This window comes from Belonocnema kinseyi, chromosome 8 (assembly GCF_010883055.1).
Source record: "Belonocnema kinseyi isolate 2016_QV_RU_SX_M_011 chromosome 8, B_treatae_v1, whole genome shotgun sequence".
NCBI lineage: Eukaryota > Metazoa > Arthropoda > Insecta > Hymenoptera > Cynipidae > Belonocnema > Belonocnema kinseyi.
In genome coordinates, this window is record NC_046664.1 from 33,036,322 (window position 1) to 33,060,247 (window position 23,926).

At 25.7% G+C, this 23,926-nt stretch overlaps 1 protein-coding gene across 3 annotated transcripts in view; it reads left to right on the plus strand.

The window, feature by feature from the left end:
- Nucleotides 1-23,503, plus strand: part of LOC117177749 (tetraspanin-1) — a 162,635-nt gene extending 139,132 nt beyond the window's left edge. For 2 of the 3 annotated variants that reach the window (XM_033368653.1, XM_033368654.1), the window contains exons 6-10: nucleotides 2,179-2,277; nucleotides 7,059-7,220; nucleotides 13,981-14,122; nucleotides 15,203-15,260; nucleotides 22,088-23,503. In XM_033368653.1, the coding sequence (XP_033224544.1) occupies nucleotides 2,179-2,277; nucleotides 7,059-7,220; nucleotides 13,981-14,122; nucleotides 15,203-15,234 (435 nt within the window). In that variant the 3' untranslated portion in view covers nucleotides 15,235-15,260; nucleotides 22,088-23,503. The remainder of the gene's footprint in view (nucleotides 1-2,178; nucleotides 2,278-7,058; nucleotides 7,221-13,980; nucleotides 14,123-15,202; nucleotides 15,261-22,087) is intronic. The other variant, XM_033368655.1, reaches the window with a different exon arrangement.
- The last annotated feature ends 423 nt before the right edge of the window (nucleotides 23,504-23,926 follow it).

The window sequence follows — 23,926 nt, forward strand, 5'->3', positions numbered from 1 at the left end:
AATAAGAAATAAAAATTTTAATTTATAAAAATTAAAAGCTCCAATTGGATAAACAAAATGTTCCAGTCTAAACTCTACATTCCAAACTTTTTTAATTTGAGAAACATTACAAGTTTTAGAATTGGTAGATATCTAAACTTAACAATTGAAATTTGAAAGCTATTATATTCCATTTTTGGAAACAATCAGAATTGCCAAACTAATTATCATAAATAAATACAATTTAAAAATTTTTTATACTATAACAGCTTCGAACTTGACTTTGCCAAATTAATACCAAATTAATAAAAAAATTATAACTGAATTAAAAAGATTTGAAAGTTTTCATTTTACAATTTTCAAGCTGTATTATTTTATAATCATCAATAGTGTTCAACCTTTTAATCTGAGGTCTTTAGTTTTTTGTAATTCTAATATAAAATTTTCATAAAATCGATGTATGCTTTAAGTTTGAATTCACTAATTGAGAAAGTTTCCAATAATTATAAAGCATATAATTTTCAACTTTTTTAGATTAATTAAACTTGAAAGGCTTACAACTTTTAAATTCTTCAATTTTGGGTGCTGAAAATGAGTAATTTCTTTGTACAGAAATCTCATTTTTTAATTTATAAAAGTCCATCCAATCACTTTGATTGTCACTTGTTATTGCATGATGATACATACTTATTAATAATATATTTATCACCTTAAAAATGATAGTTTTAGATGTGCAATTCTAACACAGTATAATTTTTTAGGCATTCAAAGTAAAGTTTTTTTTTTCTTTAAATTTCTTAATTTTTTTTAGGTTTCCAATTTCACAATGCTGTAGTTTCAAATTCAAATATTAAAACTGCCAGGACAGTCTCACTATTACATCTTTGAAAATTTCATTATGAAAGCCTTAGTAGTTAATTACCAATTTTAATACTGTAGATTAAAATATTCTAAATTATTTGGTTCTAATTTTATTCAGTTTAAATTTGATAATTTTATATCTGTATATTCTTGACTGATTTCTGTAAATTTTCAGCCTCAAGATTGTCTGTTTTTTTATGTCTTCGAAATCATTGAATATCAAATTGGAAGACTTGTTGATAGTTGCACAATTTTCCAGTTTGAAGAATTTGTAATTAAACTGTTTTGAAATAAATTACTCAAAACTAAATGGAAAACAACCATTTCTTAAATTAAATCCTTAAAAATGAAAAAAAAGTTGGAACTAGGCATTGAAATTTGAATTTCTTTAATTTGAAACTATTCGAAATTATTGAACACTCAAACTTAATTTTAAAAAATTTTCCAAATGAAAGTTTTAAAATTGTGCAATTTTAAGCATTAGAATCATATATTATAGTAATATAAAATTTAAAGCAATTTGATTTAAACATTTTAAGAAGGATTAATAATTTTAAATTAAGTGATAAATATTATACAATTTGAAATTAAAAAGTTAGAAATGTAATTCCAATTGAAATGGTTGAATTTAAGAAAAATATAATTTACAATTTGAAAACTTTAAATTTTTCAAACAATTTAAATGTACTTAAGGTAATTGAAATTTAAAAGGTTTTGAGATTTTAAAAGTTTTAGTGTCACAATATTTTTGTGGAATAATAAATTTTCAGTTTTAAATCACTTTCGGATTCGTTTAATTGTCAATGTTACATAGTAGAAATTTTTTCATTTTTAATGTTTCTTATTTCAAAGTATTTACTTTTAAACGTTTGTTTTTAAATAATTGAATTGAATCTTTAAAAAATAATCTAATCAATTTAATGTTAAATTTTAATCTTTTCATGTAATGAACAATTTCAAATTTTCGAAACTTTAACATTTTAGTCTGACATTTTTTAAGTTCCAAAGACTTTAAAATTAAAATTATTCAATTTTAAATGCTTTTATTTAGAAATGATGCCGGTTGAATTCGAAATGTCTAGTTATTGTTTCAAAAATGATTAAAACTTAATATTTAAAAATTGGTAAAGTAATTAATTTTTAAATTGTTTATATTTTTAATGTTAAGGAATAAATAACCAGAGACGTGAGTAAAGTAGTTTCCTTTGTAGAATTTCACCATTCACACTTAACTTAAAAAGAAAAAAAATGTGTTCCGAAGGTTTTAATGTAATTGCTGTGCTAAATTCAGCAAATATTTCTCAATTCTCTAATTGTAAAACTGTAAAATTGTTGCAGGCCGAGAAAGAAACGCAGAGCATCGTAAAGTCGACTATTAAGTACTACTCTGGCCATTCGGATACCGTGACTCTCGCGTGGGACAGAATCATGACTCAGGTAAATCAGCAGCACAATTAATAAGGAAGTTAAGCTCGAGTTGTAAATAAATTAACGCTTAAGCGAATCTTCCGGCTTCACATTCTTCCACGCGATGATCTTTGTTTTCCCCCCTAATCTTTTTCCAGACAATGAGAGAAGTCCCGCAAGAATCTAAATTTATATTTCTAGTTTTATGTGCGTAGATCAGGAAAACACTGGAAATAAGATAAAAGTCAGGAAATATTATTGATTAGGGAAAGTTATAGAATAAAAAAATAATCTTGCACAAGTCTGGGTATTTCTAAAAGAGACACTTGAATTATCTGTCAAGGACAATAAATTTACAATTTTTAAATTTAAATTTGAAAGGGTTCTATTCCATTTAAAGGGCCTTGCACAATTCTCGTGACTTTGTTACGTGACGTTTCAGTTTCTTCGTGCATTCGCTTTAAAATTATATAAAACTAATTTTCTTAGGTTTCTCTAAAAAGATCAAAAATATTATTAAGAATTTTCATATTTGTAGGAACTTTTTCTAAAAAATGTTCGAGAAATTTTAGGAAAAATTTGAGTTTAAAACATACATCCAGGGTGGCCGCTGGACCTGGAAAACCGAAAAATAACACTGCATTTTTTTCCCGTGAATTTTACAAATTTGTAGAAGAAAAATCTGTCCACGTTCGATTTCAACAGTTTTAAAATAATTAGTTAAATTTTTGTTACTTTGAAAATTTTCCATTTAAACTTTTTATTTTTATGCTTACATTTTCAATTTAAAGATTTTTAAAATGTTTTCTTAAAGACTTGAACCAATGAAAAACAAAAGCCTTTGATGTTGAAAATTTTCGATAAAACATATTTTTATTTAATAATTAAATACATTTTTTTAATTTATGTGTACTTTAAGTAATAAAAAGTGAACAAACACGAGTTAACAAAACGATTTTAAACCAGTTCAAAATTTAAGAATTTTCAGATTTTAACGTTAAAATTTAAACGGTTACAATTTGAAAGTCTTCGTCATTAAACAAATGTGAAGGTGTGACTGAAAGTTTTAAAACTATTTTCAACGCAAAAATAACTTCATGATAATAAATTCTTAATTAAAGGATTTTATTAAATTTAAAATATTGTTTCAGTCTAAAATATTCAATTTTTAACCCATATAATTTAAATTTTTTTATTACGAAAAAGACTAATTATAGAATATTTAGCAATATTTGAATTTTTATTTAAGACACGTAAATTGAAACCAAATATTTTAGAGTAAATAATCTTTAACTGAATTGTTTGACATAGAAAACGTGGAATCGTTAAAATTTTGAAGAGCCTTTAAACTTTGAACGTTACAACTTTAATTGTTGTATTTGAAAGATGCTTAATTTGTTAGTGACATTTTTAAATTTTGATGTATAATTTACAAATGAACATTTGTAGAAAAAATTTGAGTAATTTGAAGAGATATTCAGGATTTTTAAAAAGATTAAAAATTATCATGCAAATTTTCTTAAAATCTTCTAGGATCTTTTTTGAAAATTTTGTTGAAATCTTTGAAAAAGTTTTTAAACATTCTTGTAAAATAATTTTTCAAAATGAAAAATTATTTTTAATTTTCCTATGAATCTTAAGAAAATTTGTTTATTCTTTTGAAGCCTTTCACAATTCTTAAAAAGAATCTAATTTTCTGTTTAGAATTTGCGGAAATCTAAATTTTGCTTTATATTAGGCTATCATTTCAAGCTTTACATTAAGTTTAAATATTTTCAAAACTTCTACATATCTCTTAAAATTACTCAAATTTTGCTTACAAATAATAAATGTTCAATTGTTATTTATACATCCACATTGTAAAGAAATGTTCTAAAATTTGCAGGATTTTCTGGAAATTGTAGAAAAAATTCAATTAATATTGGCAGATATTTAGAAGTTCTGACAAAATTTCCAAAATAATTTTTAATTTAAAACAAATTTAAAGCAGCTTCTAGATTTCTCAAAATTTTGAAATAAAATTTTGAAGCTTTCCAAGGATGATTAAACTATTTAAAAAGAAAATAATTGAATTTCTAATCTAAGAAGTGTTCAGTTAAAAATTTTGCAATTTTTCAATATTTATTGTTTCTAGATTAAAATTCCTTAAAATTATACAATTTTGAAAATTTTAATTTTCATCGATTGATCTTTTAATTTAGTTTTTATTACCTCAAGTGGAAATTTTTTTAGCTCTAGTGTTTCATTTTCTTAATTTCATTGACTGTGAAAAATGTTTCTGAACCGGGAAAAAACCGGGATTTTATTTCATCGATTAAAACGGCCACCCTGTATATTGGACTTTTTGAACCTTGAAGAAATATTAACAAAATTTAATACATTTTTCAAAGTTTACAAATATTTTTAATCCCTTCAAAAGTGCGTAAATTCTTTAATATCACTTCAAATTAATCGAACTATTTCTAAAAATGTCTTGAAAGCTTCCGGATCCATCTTTGGTCCTTTTAGAAATCTTTCGTATTGTTTAAGTCTTTTTAAATATTATCCTTAAATTCATTTTTGCAAATAAATAATAACTCCTAATATTCTCAGGAATACGAATAACATTTTTCTATAATCTTAAAACTTTTAAAAATGTTGAAAGAAAAATTGTATCTCGAAATCTTCAAAAATCTACATTTTATTTGAAATTTTTTAAAATCTTCCCAAATTTGAAATTATTTTTTAAATTTGTAAAAAAATTCTAAGTATATTTTAAAATTATTCAAATGTTTCGTAAACCCTTAAAAAAATTCTGCAAAATTAAACAGTTTTCGGAAAATCTTCCAGAATGTTTTTTTGGCATTTTTGGTGATCTTTTGAAATGTTTTAAAATCTTTGCAAATATAGTCTTTTCAAATATATTATTTGAAAATTCAACAATTTTGTTTAAAAAATCATCCTTTTTGTTTGAAAATTCAACTGAAGTTTTTCTTGAATGAAAATTGTACCTCTTTTTTTAACTTGTCTTTTTAGTTTAAAAAATCATCTGTTTTAGTAGAAATTTAATATTTTGTAGATAAAAATAGAACTTCTGGTTGAAAAAATCTTTGGTTCACGGTTGATCCACTTTATTAAATAATGTTTTTCTTAAGATTCATAATTTTAATTGAAAATTTGATTTTTTTTGTTGTCAAATAATTTTGTAATACAAATTCTTATTATTCCAGATGCAGATTGTGATTTTAATTAAAAATTCATCACATTGGTTGAAATTTTAATTATTTTGTTGAAAATTATTCGTTTTATATTAAAAATTCAAATGCTTTATTAAAAGTTGAAATACTTTGTTAAAAGTGTATTTTTTGTTGAAGGAAGGTTCATCTCTTTGGGTAAAAATTGATATTTTTATTTGAAAATTGGTCTTTTTTGGTGGACAACTAACTTTCTTGTTAAAAATTTCCTCTTTTTTGATAAAAATTGCAACTAGTTGGTTGAAATTAACTTTTTTGTTGAAAATTTTACTCTTTTACAAAAATAAATCGTCTTTTAGCTTGAAAAATCAATAATTTGGATAAACTTTGTTGCTTTATTTACCAAAAAATATTTAAATTTTGAAAATTCGTCTTTGAGGTTTTCAAATACATTTCTTTTAATAGACATTTCATATTTCTTGGTTGAAATATCAACTATTGCATTTTTCTTGGAAAGTCATCTTTGTAGTTTCAAGATTTTACTATTATTTTGTTGAAAGAATGAAGATTCCACTAATTATTTTGTTGAAAACCAACTCTTCGGTTAAAATTGATTTATTTTGTTGTTAATTCGATTTTTTCTTTCTGAAATATCAACTACTGCATTTTTCGTTGAGAATTCATCTTCTTGTTGGAAATTCCAATTTTCGAGTTAATAATGCAACTGTATTCTAAAAGATGTCTTCTTGCCTTGAAAATTTAACTATTTGGTTAAAAGTGCAACTGATCTTTATTATAGTTTTATCTTTTTTTATTAAAACTTGGACCATCTGGGTAAAAATGATCCTTGTAGGTAAAAAATTCAATCATGTTCATTCCAAATGTTTGTTGAAAATGCAACAGTTTTGGGTTAACGCTTAATCTTTTCTTTTTTTAAATTCAACCAGTTGCTTGTAAATTCATGTTTTATGGTCTAAATTCCACTATCTTGTTGAACATTCTTGTATTTGGACAGAAAATTCGTCCTTTTAGATTAAAATTTTTATTTTTTTTGTGAAAATTCAACTGTCTTCTAAAGAATTTAATTATCTGGTTTAAAATACAACTGTTTTTTGCTTAGAATTTAGTCTTTTTGTTTGAAAATACGACCATGTAATTGTTAATTCATCTTTATAGGTTGAGGTTTCAACCAATTGGGTAAAAATTCAATTATATTGTTGACAATTTAACTATTTTATTAAAAATAAAACTATTTTGTTGAAAATTTCTCCTTTCGGGTTGAAAATTGATCTTCTATGGCCGAAATGTCATATTTCTTGGTTAAAGTAAATAAAAAAAATTTACATTTTGTAATTTTTTTCCTCCTTTATGAAAGATTATATCCGAAAAATGTTACAAGCTTAAAATGCTGGTCTTTGAATATAAATGTCAGGGAAAATGAAAAATTCATTAGAGAAAAATCATAGAAAATTCATGGATTTTTGAAAATGAAGCTTTGCGGCCACCCAGATAATATAATTAATATTTTTGTTCGTAACGCAACGAGTAAAAAACTGACCTACATAAGTCAAATTAATTTAATTTCTCGTTTACTTGGAGAAACCTGAGCGGTAATAAATTTACTTTTCTTCATTTCAGCTGCATTGTTGTGGTGCCGAAAGTTACTTAGATTTCGATACTAGCAATTGGATAAGCCATTACAAAGTCCCGGAAGCTTGCTGCAGAAAATATCCTAATGGCCAGATAATGGATTCGAGTTGCCAGTCAACTCCAACAGAAGCTAACTCTTACTATCAAAGGGTAAGTTCATATTTGATTAAATTTTTAATGAATTAAGTAATTTATATATTTCTATTTTAAAAAGCTTTTTAAAAATTCGCTGTTATATTCGTATGTAATTTTTATTTTATTGTATTGAAAGAGTTTTAAAATTGGGAAGCTTCAAAGCGTGAATCATTTCCAATTTGAAGACTTCTAAATTCAAGCACAACAAATGCAGAATCTTCTTCCTTTTTTTTAATTCCTCTTTTGTCCCTGTTTTCAAGACTTTCCCCCTTCTTATCGTTTTTTTCTGCTTAATTGCAAACTGAATTAATAGAACCGAAAAAGAAAATTAAACTGGTTTTGATTAAAAGTTCATTCTATTTTATTGAAAAATCTAATATTATATTTTTTGTACAGAATTGAACGCTTTTGCTTAAAGATTCTACTATTTGGCTGAATACTTAATTATTTTGTTAAAAATAACTTTTTTGTTAAAAAGTCATACTTCTTGGTTAAAAATGCTAGAGTTTTGTTGAAAAGTCGTCCTTTTGGCTTAATAATACAAACATTTGTTTAAAATTTGGTTTCTTCCTGGACTAATTTTTTTTTAACTGAAAATTTAACTATTTTGTTAAACATTAATCTTTTTGGTTTAATAATATATTTTTGTTAAAAATAGAGCCGTCTGATTCAAAATTGATCTGTTTCGGTTGGAAATAAAATTTTTTATTGAAGATTCATATTTGCAAGTTAAAAATTAAACTGTTTTGTTAAAAAAATTTGTATTTTCCGCTATAAAATTAAACAATTTAGTAAACTAATTAGTTATTTCATCGAAAATTGATGAATTTTGTTGAAAAATCGTTTTTTTCTTGTTTTTTTTTTTTGTTTAATTAAAAATTAATTTGTTTTAGAAGAGGATTCAAGTATTTGGTTAAGTCTTTTTTTGTTAAATCGAATTGCTTTTTATTATGGATTAAATTTTTTTGTTGAAATGTTAACTATTACATGTTTTGTTGAAAATTCATCTTTTTAAATTAAGAATTGAACTCCTTGGTTGAAAGTTAACTTTTTTGTTGATAATTCATATTCTTGGGTTGAAATTTAAACTATTTTATAGAAAAATCGTCTTTTTGACTTGAAAATTTTACAATTTGATATACAAAACCATTTGGTACATTTACCCACTTGGTACAAAATTAAACTGTTTTGTAGGAAATTTTTTTTTTTTGTAATTGATTGAAAATTATTTCTCAATAAACTTATACTAAATCATTTTTTGTCAAAAATATATCTTTTTGGCTTACAGATTCAACTATTTAGTTTAAAAATTTCACAAACGAAAAAAATATAGAATAAATATTAATTTAATAAAATTGAGACTAACATCATATCCAATGTATCAAACATTTTGTAAAGTATTTATGTATTTTGTTGAAATTTTGTGTAGAAAATCCAACTACCTGGTTGAAAATTCAACTATTTGGCAAAAAATATATGAATTTGTTTTATAAATCGTATTGAGAATATTTATAAATTATATTAATATTAATAATATTAATAATAATATTTATAAATCGGTTGAGAATACAACTATTTATTTAAAAAATCGACCAGTTGGTTAAAAATTCAACTACTTCATTAAAAAGTTACCCTTTTCGCTCAAAAATTCGATTTTAGACTTGAAAATTGAACAAGTTTTAGGGAAGAAGCTTTAGGGGTGAAGGGGTGGCGGAAATTCAATTATTTCATGGAAAATTAGCATTCTTTGTGATAAATTCATATTTTTCAGTAAAAACTCAACTATTTGATTAAAAAAAACTATCTGGTTTAAAATTCAGTTATTTTCTACAGTCATTTTTTTGGGTTTGAAATATCAACTATTTTGTTTGAAAATAAACTTTTTTGTGAAAAATTCGTCTTTTTGGGTTAAAAATTAAATTTATTCAAATTCGTATTTTTGGATTGAAGATTCAACTTCTGTATAGAAAATTCGCATTTTAGACTTTTTTATTATAAATTCATATTTTTGTGTTGAAAATTCCACTGATGTGTGGATAGTCTGTTTTTTGGATTTAACGTTTAACTAAAACAAAAGTTTAAAAAACTCAGTTGGACCTTCCCAATTAAATATTGTAAAAAAGTCTCATTAAGAAAATACAAATGTTTTTAAAATAATTTTTATAATTTTTGTTATAACTGAATTATAAAAAATTATTTTGTTGTTGAAGATTCATGATTTTAGTTAAAAATTCATTTTTTTGAATGAAAATGAAACTTTTTTTGTAAAAAAAATTTTCAACTGGAAATATAGCTATTCCATTTTTGATAGACAATTCATATTTTTAGTTGAAAATTCATGTTTGTATTAAAATGTAACTTTTGTTTACAAAATCATCTACTTGATTAAAAATTCTATGTATTTCGACTTTAAGTCTTCGGAATTTAAAGCGTTGCAAATTTTATTCAATATGGTACCTGTGTTAATTTTATTTTAAGAAATTCATTTATCTGTTTTCGTGAAACATGACCTTATTTTCCTTTTTGTGAAGGAATTTTTGAATTTTTAGTCTGTTTAAAATTTTAAGTTAGATTTTCCATTCTCTAATTTAATATCAAAATTGGATATTTTTTCCTTACAAAAAGGCTGTCAGCTTATAAGCTTATTTTTCCTTTATCAAAAGTACTTTGACCTTTTTTTCTCAGTTAATTGTTCGGCAATTGCTCAAATTTAGTCTTTTAATTTTCAATTAGCAGCTTATCTTAGAACTGCGGCTTTCCATAATGTATATTCAAGTAGAGTGGCCTCAGCGAACTCTAGTTTGATTATTCTCGTTGAGATTCTTCGTAATTTTGTAGGTTGTTCTCGTACTTTGTAAAAAAAAATTTGAAATTCATATTTCATAATTTCTCAAGTAATTGCGCACATCTTTCTGAGAAATTATGGAGCATATTCTTAGTTTTAATGAGATTTTAAATCTTTTTTCTTGTTGAAATAATAATTTCGGGTTCCTGGCAATTAAATCCCTGGTGGGAAATTTTTTACAAAAAACTGAAACAATTTGTACGGGAATCTATAAATAAATGCAATAAATTACAACCTACATGAGCATGTAAAACTTTTTTCTATTATTCGGATGATTTTGTACTTTTTTGTGTACTGTTTTATTTCATTTTTATTTTAATTTCCTTCGAGAATTTACAAAAAAGTACAACTACAAGAATTTAAAACTATACAATCTACAGGAATTTACAGGTTTTGCAGCTCAAATGAAAAAAGAAAACTATTTGAAACTTAGAACTCAAACTCGATAAGAAAATCTAACTATATTTTTGGATAAAAGTTTTTTTTAATTGAAAAGCCTACTATTATATTTTTTTCGAAATTCATCTTGTTTTGTTCGAAATTCTATTATTTGGTTGAGAATTTAATTATTTTGTTGAAAATGCAATTTTATTGTGAAAAATTAATCTTTTTTTTATCAGAAATTCAAATGCTTTGTTAAAAATTAATTTTTTTAGTTGAAAGTTTTGACTTTTTTGTTTAAAAAAAACATATGTTTTGTTGGAAATTCATGTATTTTGTTGAAAATTTGTCTTCCTTGATAGAAAATTAATCTTTTTGAATAAAAATACCAAACAAATACAATATAAATTGTTCTTTTTCAACCTAGGATGAGAAATATTTAGAATATTGCAATGAGATACTAATTTTTTAAAAATAATAGTGGAATATTAAACGACAATAATGAATAATCGTTATTAAAAAACAAATCCTTACGTTTAAAGTTTTTTTTTCCAAATATATAGCAATCGACTGGACACCGTATATGTTATTTAAAAATGTGTTATTGCATAATATGAAAACTTATCTTTAAAATTCGCCCAAAAACTTTTTTAAATGTTAATAAGTTTCAGACTTATGCCAATTTTTTGATAACATGCAATTTTTTCGTTTTAGTGCAATATTTTAAAAATAAAATTGACATTTTGCCTGAAAATTCGGCTTATTAGGCGCAGAATCTTATTACCTTTCGGGCTATTACGGGGAAAAATGTCCGGTCAATATTATGAAAATTAAGGCGTGTTGATCATTTCCCTCGGCAGTGTAAAACTAATTCAAAATTTGTAAATTTTATATTCTCATCATTTTGAAAGTATTGAATTTTTAATTGTACAATATTGAGGATTTTGTCTCGAAATTGAATTTTTTTATCTCTAGAGGTCTCTGATTTGAAATTCTACTTTTTAAGGTTACATTTTTTCGTTTTTATCGATTGAAAATCTAATTTTTCTCGAAAACAATGCAAGATATGAATAGTAGTTTCTCGTTCAAAATTGTTCCCATTCCTGACTTCAACGCGGAGAAAAACGTATCGTTATCTATAAAATTGAAACAACATATTTTTTTAGATTGATGTGCGGTCGAAAACGTGATAATAAGTTAAGTTTTCTTCTTGTATTTCTTTCTAAGACATCTTTTGGTTGCCTCACTCGGAAAAAACTTAGCATTGAATCAAGAAACTATTGGTCTTTTTCTTAACTGAAAATTCGTTTTTTTTTTGTTAGAAATTAATGTTCTGGGTTTAAAATTCATCTTTTTGGTCGAAAATTCAATTATTCTAGTTAAAGAATAATCATTTTCGTTGTAAATTCATCTCTTTGGTTGAACATTAATTTTTTGACCAAAAATTTAGCATTTCAATTTTTGGTTGACAATATATATTTTTTAGCTTAGAATTAATGTATTTTGTTCAAAATTTTTTTTTTGTTAGAAAATAATCTTATATGTTTAACATTTATCTTTTTGGATAAAATTTGAACTGTTTCAGTTCAAGACTCATCATTATAGTTGAAAATTCGTCTTTTTAGTTTAAATTTCAACTATTCCAGTTGAAAATTCATCTCTTTAGTTGAACACTCATTTTTTTAACTGAAATTTTAACTATTCCGCTTTTGTGTGAAAATTAATATGTTTTAATTTAAAAACTATTTGATTGAAGATTTATCTTCTTTATTTGAAAATTCATCACTCTAATTGAACATTGTTTGTGTGGAAAATGAATTCAAATTTGTTGAAAATTGATTTTTTTTTAGTTGAAAATGCAGGTGTTTTGTTGAAAAATGGTATTTTTGGTATTTTTATCTAAAAAGATCAATTTTCTATCTAGGAAGACAGACTTTCAACAAAATATATGAATTTCCAACAAAACGTGTTTTTTTAACCAAAAAATCAAACTTTCAACTAAAAAAAATTAATTTTGAACAAAGTAGTTGAATATTTTATAAAAAAAAAGATTACTTTTTAACAATAGAATTAAATTTTCCAACAGAATAATTAAATTTTTAACCAAATAATAGAATTTTGAACCAAACAAGATAAATTTCGTATCAAAATATAATACTAGGCTTTTCAATAAAAAAAAAACTTTTACCCAAAAATATAGTTGGATTTTCTTATCGAGCTTAAGTTCTAAGTGTCATCTAAGTTCGTAACGTTATTTGAAATTAAATTGAAATAATAAAATAATAATAATAAACTTGAAATAAATTCAAGTTGAATTTTTAAATGAAAAATATATATTTGGGACCTAAAATGGAATAGTTGAATTTCCAGTTTGTAACGTTATTCCCACTTATAATCCTCACCCCTCTCTGTTAACAACCTTCGTTCTTAGCCCCACCCCCCAACCCCTTTAAAACTACTCTCTAATTTTTTCATGTAGTCCGGTCACTTTGGTTGTAAATATCTCAGATAAGAAAAATGGTTTTAAACAACTGTACAGTGCATGCTAATGTGTCTTTATTTTTGCGTGGATTGCATGCTTAGCATTTATTGTGCAAAAATTTTATGAGGAACTGGCAACCTTTATTTGCCTGAAATCACCGAAATAATATACTTCGAGTAGATAGGTCTACTTTGAGAAGCTCCTGTATTGTAAAATTTGCCTAGAAAGTTCGAGTTTTTTTAAATTTATTCTTCAAAGCCTTAAGGATTTATATCCTTTTTAAAAATTTCATATTTTTATAAACCTGTCTCTGAAGTAGTTTACAAAAAAAAACAATTATCTTCAATACTGCTGCATCTACCAAAATGAGCCAGGGCTGTTAATATTTGGAAAAGGAAAAGTATTAGCACCATATACATAAATTGTATAAAAGCAATGAACTTAAGGTAACTAAGGATCCAGAAGCCCGTCCGGTCCTGTGAATGCGCCGCTATACACTTCAATGAAGCAAACATCTCTACTGCGTCATTATTGATCGAACGTTTTTATATAGTTGTATTAACAGAAAATTAATATATTTGTTTACATTTTGTTCGTTGGCCTAGGTGCAGTAGTGCTGAAGATAATTTTTTGTTACTTGAAAACCACTTTATAGTCACGTTTATGAAAATAATTAATTGTTTGGAAAAGATATATGTTCTTAAGGCTTTGAAGAATAAATAAAAAAACATCGAAATTTTCTAGTCCAATTTGACAATACAGGAGCTTCTCAAAGTTGACCTATCTACTGCTTTTCGACAAATAAGGGCTGACAGTTCCTCACCAGATTTTTGCACAGTAACAACTAAGCATGCAATCGTCGCAAAAATAAAGAGACATTGACTTGCACTGTACGGGTTTTCTTTAACATTTTTCCTCTTTGAGATATTCACACTTAAAGTGACCGGACTACATGAAAAAATTAAAGATTTTTATTTAAGGACTATACCACTGAATATAATTTCAATAAATGATTTAAGCAAGTAAAATAATAATGAATATTAATTAAAAAAACAATGTTTTTGCAGGGATGCTACCGAGCTTTGGTGGAAGCTGTTGCAGAAAACGCAGCGATAATAATCGGCGTTTGTGCTGGATTGGTTTTCGTCGAGGTTCTTGTCATCGTCATGGCTCTTTACCTCGCCTGCTGCCACTGGCGTCCTCAACATGGTAGGCTCGGTGTTAAAGAGAATTACTAATAAACTGCGGTAAACTTGAGACCGGTTTCGCCCTTTGCAGTTAATCGATGCGTAGAATCACCTAACAAGGAGTAAAGATTAAATGTCCATCGGATGATGATCTGACATCGAAACAAACATTTTTCATTCAAGAATCTCGTCTCACCGAGGACGCTCTATTGCATATGTATATCTCCTTCTCCCAATGCGGTGGTGGTTTGTGGGGTTTCATTATTCAACCATCACACTCCATTTGTTACTTACTGCCCCATTGGAATTGAATTGTACTCGAGACCTGTATATACATATGCCTCTTTTTTCCTGCGAATCTTCCATTCGCACTGAGTACTATCAAAACTGCTACGATCCTTTACAGAGATGCAGATTCAGACAGATTAAGAGTAGTAAATATATTTAAAAGAATATAAAAATCCACTTGAAAGCATCCCTTTCCCAGAGAAACTATATTTTATCAAAGTTCTCGCGCAATTCTATTTTTTCTCATGAACCTTCCATGCAACTGTTTTGATTTTCGGATTGTAGGAATGTAGAGTACAATGAGATGTACCTGAGAATTAGAAAGAAGTCTCTCTGCATCTCTGGGATCAGTCATAGTCTTAGAGTAAAAGTTGCACTAAGAAAACTAGGGAGTTTGATCGTTAAAAACATGAATTCACTTTGTCAACGTTAATATAATAAATATACTGTATAAGCAGTTTGTCCGCATGAGCGCTCTCACTGCGAATTTCGAGTCATTAGCTTTCGTCCGAGGAGTTTTTTCTTGTACGTTGTTTGTGAAGTTTGAGCAAAACTCTCTAAGTGTCATTTTCGTCAAAAAACAAAAAAAAGCAGCTGGTTTCTCAATGTGCTTGCATATTGTTAGGCTGAAAGATTAGCTGAGAGAACTCAATGTGTCCCGATTTCTCATTCGAGTCAAGACTCCAGTCGAGCCATCCTTTGTCCCCAACGAGGGCAAGCGAGTAATTAGTTATCGCAAAATGAAAAATGCATAATACATTATACTCTGACATAAGAAAAGGTCGAAGCCATTGATAAAGGTCGTTCTTTTTAGCTTGTGTAGACGTGTCAAGACAGGCCTGGTGAGGACGAAGCTTGTTTCGCGCTTACAAGTAAGGATGCAGAGTCTTTAAAATCCTCATTTTCAATTTAACCATGCCGTTTCATCGCTAAAATAATATTAAATGTCCAACAAATTTCTGTCCAACGTTTTTTGTCAAAAATTATTCTGTCCAAAGCTTTAGAGCCGCGTCTCAAGGCATGAAGGCTTCGCGCTCTCTCTCTTTTCCCTGCATGCTAACAACGCCACTAATTACCGGACCCAAACAACATGAAGTATACCAAAGAGAAAGAAAACTTGAACTATTGCCAAGATCAGAGGGAAATTAGAGCAACTCTTTAAAGGCATGTTGTCTGGGGGGCGTTTTTAATAGCTTCCTCGATGTCGTCTAGGAGTTACAGAATCTAGGGCCAGCAACAGTTAGCACAAATTTTCACGCTGCGCCGAAAAAACTTTTGTGTGGCAATTTTCATTGAAAAGGACTGTTTTTCAAAATATAGGCTCAACGATTCTATTCAGGTAGATTTAATTAGAAAAAAATACTGCTTGTAGCTTTTAAAACGCAGAAAGATATTTAAATTTCGCGCCACAATTCACACCGCGCTTAAGCATAACCCCTCAAACGGGGGAGTTTACGAATCACTAGAGTTCAAATATAATATATGAAAGAAGCTTTTTTAATACAAATTTTGAATAAAAGTTGATAGTTTATTCGTAAAATAGAGCTAAAATGTCAGTTATTCAGTCTGAAAATAACAAATTTAATATTTTTATAAGTAGGGTCAGTTTTTCTTGTATAGTTCTGAATTTTACAAACATAACATTATTGTTTATTGAAAGAACTTTTCAAAGTACATATTTTGAAAAGTTTTCTATTTTTTATAGCGAAAAATAAAAAACAGCATATTTTCAAATTAAAAAATAAGCTGTTTTCGAGAAAAATCGTCTTATTTTTGTTTAATTCAACTGTTTTTGATTAACATTTTATCGGTTCAAGTTTTTTCTCTTTGGATGAAAATTGAACTATTTTGTTAAAAATTTGTCTTTTGTTTGTTTCTGTTTTATTATCTGTTAAAAACTGATGAAATATCACGTATTAGATTTCACGTTGTTTGTTGAAGATTAATCTCTGTTTTAAAATAAATTAACTTGATGAAGATCCGTTTTTTTTTTCGTCAAAAATTGATCAACTGAAAATTTAACTTGGCTATTTTTGCTTAGAAATACGCCTCTTTTAGTTGAAATATCTACCATTTGGATGAAAATTAATGTGGGTTATTGAAAATTCGTCTCTTTTGGCTGAAAATTAAACTTGGTGCTCAAAAATTAATATTTTTGGTCGAAAAATCCTTCTTCGTTGAAAATTTAAGTAATTTAAACAAAATTCGTTTTTCATTTCTCGAAAATTGATCTTTGTACTTAAAAATTCAACTATCTGTTTCAAAATTTACATTTTTTTCGAAAATTATTCTTTTTATTTTCAAGTTCATTTATTTTGGTTAACAAATTTATTTCTTTGGTTAAAAATTCAAAAACCTTAAAAAATTTGTAATCTTTGTTACGAATAAATATTTTTTAAATTAGTTATTAAATTGAAAAATCGATTTTTTGGTAGAAAATTAATCGTCTTGTTTGAAAATTAATTTTTTTTTGTTTGTTAAAAATTAATTCTTTTTTGTTGAAAATTCAAGTATTTTGTTGAAATCTTTTTTGGTTAAAAATTATTTTTTAAAGTGAAAATTGAACTATTTCATTTTTTATAAATTAAAAAAAAATAAAATTCATTTTTTTCCGATAAAAATTAAAAAATATTGATTTTTTTGTAATTAATGTTTGAACTTAAGAATGAAGTATTTTATTTAAAATTCGCCTTTTTTTGTAAATTTTACTTTACTTGATTTCATATTAAAAACTGTTTACGTAGGAAAATTAACTATTCAATTTTTTGTTAAAAATTTATATTTTTTTAGTGAAAGTTATACTATTTTTTGGGAAAGTAACCTTTTTGATTGAAGATTTATTACTTTAATTGAAATTTCATCTCTATGGCTAAAAATTGAATTATTCTATTGAAAAATTCCCTTTTTTTGTTGAAAATTAATTTTTTTAAGAGAAAATTTAATTATTCCATTTTTGGTTGAAATTTTTTTCTTTTTTATTTGAAAATTCATTTGTTTTCTTGCAAATTAAACTATATTGTTGAAACTTTATTTTTTTTCTAAAAATTTCACTCTTCCACTTTTGTTATCTTTTTTATAATTTAACAATTTTGTTAAAAATTGTTTTTATTTGAGAAGAAAATTTAACTTTTTTAATTGGAAACTGAACTATTTAGTTGGTAAATATGGTAATTTTTGAAAAATTTGTCTTTTTATTTGCAAATTCATTTATTTTGGTTAACAAATTCATTTGTTTGGTTAGAAATCAAATACTTTAAAAAACTTGTAGTCTTTGTTATAAATAAATATTTTTTAAATTAGTTATTCATTTGTAAATTCGACTTTTTGGTAGAAAATCAATCTTCTTGTTTGAAAATTCATTTTTTCGTTGTGAAAAATTAATTCTTTTTGGCTGAAAATTCAAGAATTTGGTTCGAACCTTTTTTTGGTTCAGAATTCTTTTTTAACTGAAAATTGAACTATCATTTTTTATCATTTTTTTGGTGAAATTCATTTTTTTCTATAAAAATTTAAATATATTATTGATCTTTTTTGGTAAATAATTTTTCGATTTAAAAATGAAGAATTTTATTTAAAATTCGCCTTTTTTAAATTTCACTTCATTTTATTTTATATTAAAAACTTTACGTAGGAAAATTAACTATTCAATTTTTTGTTGAAAAACTGAACTATTCGATTGAAAAATTCGCCTTTTTTTGTTGAAAATTAATTTTTTTTAAAGAAAATTTAATTATTCCATTTTTGGTTGAAATTTTTTTCTTTTTTATTTGAAAATTCATTTCTTTTGTTGCAAATGAAACTACAGTATTAAAAATTTATTTTTTTTATCTAAAAATTTCACTATTCCATTTTTGTTATTTTTTTTCTAATTTAAAAATTTTGTTAAAAATTGGTTTTCTTTTAGAAGAAAATTTACCTTTTTTAATTAGAAATTTAAAGATTTAGTTGGTAAATATTGTAATTTTTTGAAAATTTGTCTTTCTAGTAGAAACTTAATCTTCTTGTTTGAAAACTCATTATTTTGGTTGAAAATTGAACTCTTTCATTTTTGGTTGAAAATTGAACCGTTTCATTTATGGTTCAAAAATTATTGATTGAAAATTCTATTATTTGGTAAAAATATAAAGAATATTATAAAAACGCGTACTTTGAATTTTTCAGTCTGAAAAATTGACCAGTAATTAAAATATCAAATTTTTTCGCTTCCAATTGAATTACTTACCCTTTTAACTCTTTTTACAAATGAACTTTAAACTTTGGTTAATAATTTGTACAAAAAAAAAACTATTTTTCATTTATTATATTAAAATTTTCGCAGAACTCGAACCCTGACAGATCGCGCTCTCTGGCGAGTACTTGCGGAAAATTTAAATTGTGAAATTTCCGAGCAGTAATTTTCTCAAAGGAATAAATCGTAGTTAGATTCTATTTTAGTGCAAAACGAGGTAATTTTTGAAAATTTCGAACTTAAACTTCCGTTTCAAATTTGACAAATTTAGGAATGAAAAAATGGAGTCGCCTAGAACGAAAATGAAATTTGTTTCCATGTCCATCCTAGTAATACAAGAACTAATCTTGTGAAGCAAATTGAGATAATCGTGCAGTTTTAATATTTATCGGGAAAAAAGTTGATTATGTTCTTTGTTATTGTCAAATTTGTTATGGAGAAGAAAGAAGATAGGAGGATTGAGATTAGAGAGAAGATAAGAAAGTGTCTTGAGGAACGTGGAATGCGAAATATTTTTCGAATAAAGAGTTTAATAAAATAAAAATAAATTTAATAAATTAATGATTATGTGAATAACTAATGATTAGGTATAATTGTGAATAATTTGTGCTAATTCGTTCGTTACACTGTTATTACATCTTAAGTACGTACGTATTCGCACGTGTGCCTATATTTTAGGTAACGCGTCGATATCCCAATAGCTGTAAGTGAGGGGAAATTCTTTCATAAGCACAATCATTCTTTCATTTTGTTGAACATAATTTTGTTTTTCTTTCATTAATTACTAGCGAGTGATTTTTGTATAGCACATTTACGCATGCGTACGTCAAAATAAGGAGTTTTCTTGTATTTTATGCTTTCTTTCACGTTCACCCAATTCGACAATCGACATATCAGGATTCGGAAGTAAAAGGAATTATTTTGTTTATTGAAAATTAATATTAGTTTTTTGGGGGAATTTTAAATTTCAAGTAAAGTGGGATTATTGAGCTAAAAGGTGGAGAAAATTAAAAAGATTCTTGCAAATTTGATAGAATTTTCGAATGGTTGATTTTTGAATTTAAGTCAATTATTTTTTAATTTCGAAGATTTCGATTTGTGAAATATTTCAACTTTTATTGCTTTAAAATTCCAAATGCTTTTAGATTTGCAGATAAATGGAAAATAAAATTATAAAATTTGAAAGGACTTGCGTTTTTGTAATTTTAAAATTGGCTTAGGTCGAAATTCAAATCACCTGATCAATTTGAAAGCTTATTCATTTTGATTATTTCAAATTGAATTGCTTCCAAATTAGGAAAGACAACTAGTTTCAGAAGGATGTTTTGGACTGTTAATTGTTAAAGTTTTTTTTAGCGTTATTAAATATTCTTAAATTGTGTACAATTTACAAATTTCAATTTATCCTAAATTATTTTCGAACTTTAAAATTGATGACAACGAAATTGGAAATCTTTCAGTTTTCTATAAATGATTGAAATTTACGGCTTGCTAATTTTTATCAGTTTTTGAAGCATCGTTTTTTTATTATTTATGTTTTTTTTTTTCAAGCAAAATTTTCACTTATCAAAATTTTTTAATTTCTTCAAAGAAAATTCGAAACTAAAAAATGGTCTATTTCGAAGCTTCCTTCCGTATTTGAAATGTTCTCTCTTTGGAATATTTAAATACTTGCAAATTGAAACCAATATAATAAATCTTTCGAAATTTTTGCAGCTTTTAATTTTGATTTTTTCTAAATCGGGTTTTCATAATTTAAATATCAAATTCTTAATGCTTTCAAAGTTGGAAATCGAAATTTCAATTTACTGCAACTTAGTTTGTGCAGCTATTAAATTTTGAAATGAAAATCAACTTGCTTATAAATTTTGAATATGGCTTCAAATATAAAAGTAAAAAATCTTTTTTTTTCGAAATCCTGCTGTTAAAAACTCCTGAATTTATAAGCAACTGATAGAAAAGTATTACGAATTAAATGAATAAATCGCAACTATTTTCCAAAATAATATATTATTAAATATATTTTAATTTATTTAAGTTGTATTGTATTCAAGAACCAAGACGTTTATGGCACTGTTACATACTGGATAATTCTTGAAAATTGAAACTAATGTCAATTTTACTAAATTTGTGTACTCATTTAATTTTTAAATGAAATTCAAACTGCTTTTAAATTTTGAATATGGCTTCAAGTATAAAAGTAAAAAATGATTTATTTTTGAAAACTTTAATTAAAAACTTCGGAGTTTATAATTAAGCGATATAAAAGAATCCCAAATTAAATTAATAAATTTGCAATAATTTTCAAAAGTAATGTTAATATATTAAATATATTTTTAAAAATGTAAGTTTCATTCTATTAAAGAACCAACGCGATTAGGGGAGACTAGTATATATGGGATCATTCTTTCAAATTGAAACCAATGTGAATCTTTCGAAATTTTTACAGTTATCAATTTTTATTATTTTTAAATCGGGGTTTCAAAAATTAAATATCAAATTCGTCTCGCTTTTAAAGTTTCAAATCTAAATACAAATTGAATGCATCTCAATTTTTACAGCCATTTAATTTTTAAATGAGATTCAAACTGCTTAAAATTTTTTGTAAAAATATTTATTTTCGAATTTGTATAATTTAAAAACCTCTGTATTTATAAGAAACTGATATAAAAAGAATTCCAAATTAAAATTTAAACATCGCAACCAGTTTAAAAAATAAAGTTTGTATTTATCAAATATATTTAAGTTGCAGTTACTCTAATACTATTCCTATTATGAAAAAATTTGCATTATCCAGTGTGTACCAATCTCCCCTTTTTCTATCATAGTAAAATATTAATTTCCCTGTTGTTAAAATTCAGTTAAAAAGCAAATTTTTATATGAAATATAAATTAAGAAACCAATGTGAATCTTTCTAATTTTTTCTAGATTTGAAGATTTCCGAATTTAATTTAGAAATGTTAAACAGTTTCAAAAATAATTTTAGTATTTATCAAATATGTGCATAATCCTTGTGTCCACCAATCTCCCCTTTTTTTGTCATAGTAAAAAATTCATTTCTCTGTTATTACAATTCACATAGAATCTTTCTAATTTTTTTCTTCTAAATTTGAAGAATTTCGAATTTAATTATTAAAAAATTGCGATTAGTTTCCAAAATAATTTTAGAATTTATTAAATATATTTGAGTATTACGTTTAGCGGAGTCTGATACATAATGAATAATTCTAATTTAGTCTTAGTAGGAATGATATTAATACTCTAATGCTATTCCTATTATGAAAAAATGTGCTTTATCCAGTGTGCACCAATCTCTCCTTTTTTTTTATCCTAGTAAAATATTAATTTCCCTGTTGTTGAAATGCAGATAAAAATGATATTTTGATACAAGATATGAATTAATAAACTTTAACTGCCGAATCCTGTTTTTCTCTCGTTCATGCCGCACATTTAGACGTTTTCGTTTCCAGTGTTAACATGTTGGTGCTGCTGCTGATGAGGCGTATAGAGCATGGAACAGTTGAGTAGTGCCTCCTAGCATTCGCACCTTGAGTCCTAAGAGGTCCTGTGCCTTGTTCGTTTGAAACACTAAATATCTAGGCGCTAGCCGCCCCTAGGCTATCAGAATTCGTCGACAATTTTGCTCCTAAAATGCAAAAAGTACCGAAGAACGAGAGAGGGAAAAAAACCGAGAGGGAGACTCAAGTTTCAAAACTAGTACCTTAAAGATAATTTCGGTGCTTCCAAGCACGAAGAATTGATCAGAACTCGAACGAAAAAAAAAAGTTATATATATACAAATATATACCTTCCTCGTTGATTTTTTTACACTTTCTGTTATAAAAATATTAACAATTTAATTTTTTTTTTTTGAAAATAAAATCGAGAAAATTATCTCGAATTTTGGATATTAGAAGAGTCTGTATATTTTAGCTTAGATTCCGGAGTTGCACTCCCATAATTTTCGTTTGCATGCAATGCACATACTACTGTATTTATTTAAATACTCGTCTTCGTTATTTCCACAGTGTTAAGTCGTTAAGTGTGTACAAAGAAAAAAATGGTCCTTTACCTGTTTACCATCTTTCAAATTCGAAAGTTCTTCGAGGAATGAAATTAAGTTCCTCGTCAAACCGAAAGTGCTTTTGTAATTTCGACAATCGTTCAAATTGATGTTCCTTCTTGAGAATTTTCGAAATCGAATTTTTGAAAGTAGCATCAATTTGAGAAAATGAAGAAAGAAATGTAAGCAAACGTATACGAATACAAATTACAAAAGGATGCACGTATTGATCTCAAACTTCCAATTACCTTTAAAAATTCCCTTTTTTTTATACAGAAATCAATCACATTCATGCAGTCATTCCTAAGATTTTATTAGTAGAAAGTTTTTCCCCTTTCTTTCAATTTTCTAAGTTTTCGATAAATTGAGTTTTTTTTCATTTTTTGACATGAAAAGTTACAAAAGGGTATTTTCCAGTAAAAAGTATTAAGTTAAAGGTAAGGAGCGAAGTTTGAACAACGCTTTGATCGATGATGTATCGAGTGTGATTTTTTTTTACTCGAGTCTGTAAGAAGTTGTCCGAAAACCACGCACGCACACAAACATAATGCAAAATACACATTCACACACTTTTATACAGAGACTGACCTAAAATGTATATATTCGACACACGATAAATTGCGGTTATATTATTGCGATTAATGATTGATAATTATAATATCTTTAATTACGATATATTGTACTGTATTATTATTATTATGTTTAATGATAGCAGTATGGAAGCAGTATGGCGTCGCCGATCTGTTTAGATTTATTAAATGTTTTCCGTTTCTTTTGTAAAAACTGTACACACCGAATTTAAAATAAAAGAAGTTTTATATTACCTCTTTAAAGCATACTTTTCCCCTTGGATCGAATAATTATAATGTTTGAATAATATTTGCACCGAAATTTCAACACAAATGCCGTTAAAATTCTGCATTTGAAATTATTCAAAATAAGTATTTTTAATTAATTAAGCATTTTACTTATGACAGGGTGTTTAATAAAATTCTGGAACAAAATTCTCAGACAATTTCAGTTTTTTTTGCAAGTATCTCAAATTTTTTCCATGTATAATTTTTCATAGTCTGGATATTTTTGAATATATTAGTAGCATCGATTAATTAAATAATACTGTAAAGATAGTTAATTATTTTTCGAGTTTGTCCCTAAAGTTAATGAATTTAAATAATGATTCAATCACATTTTTATTTTGTCTTATACTTAAAATTCAGGGAATTATTAGTTTTATAAATTTAACTTA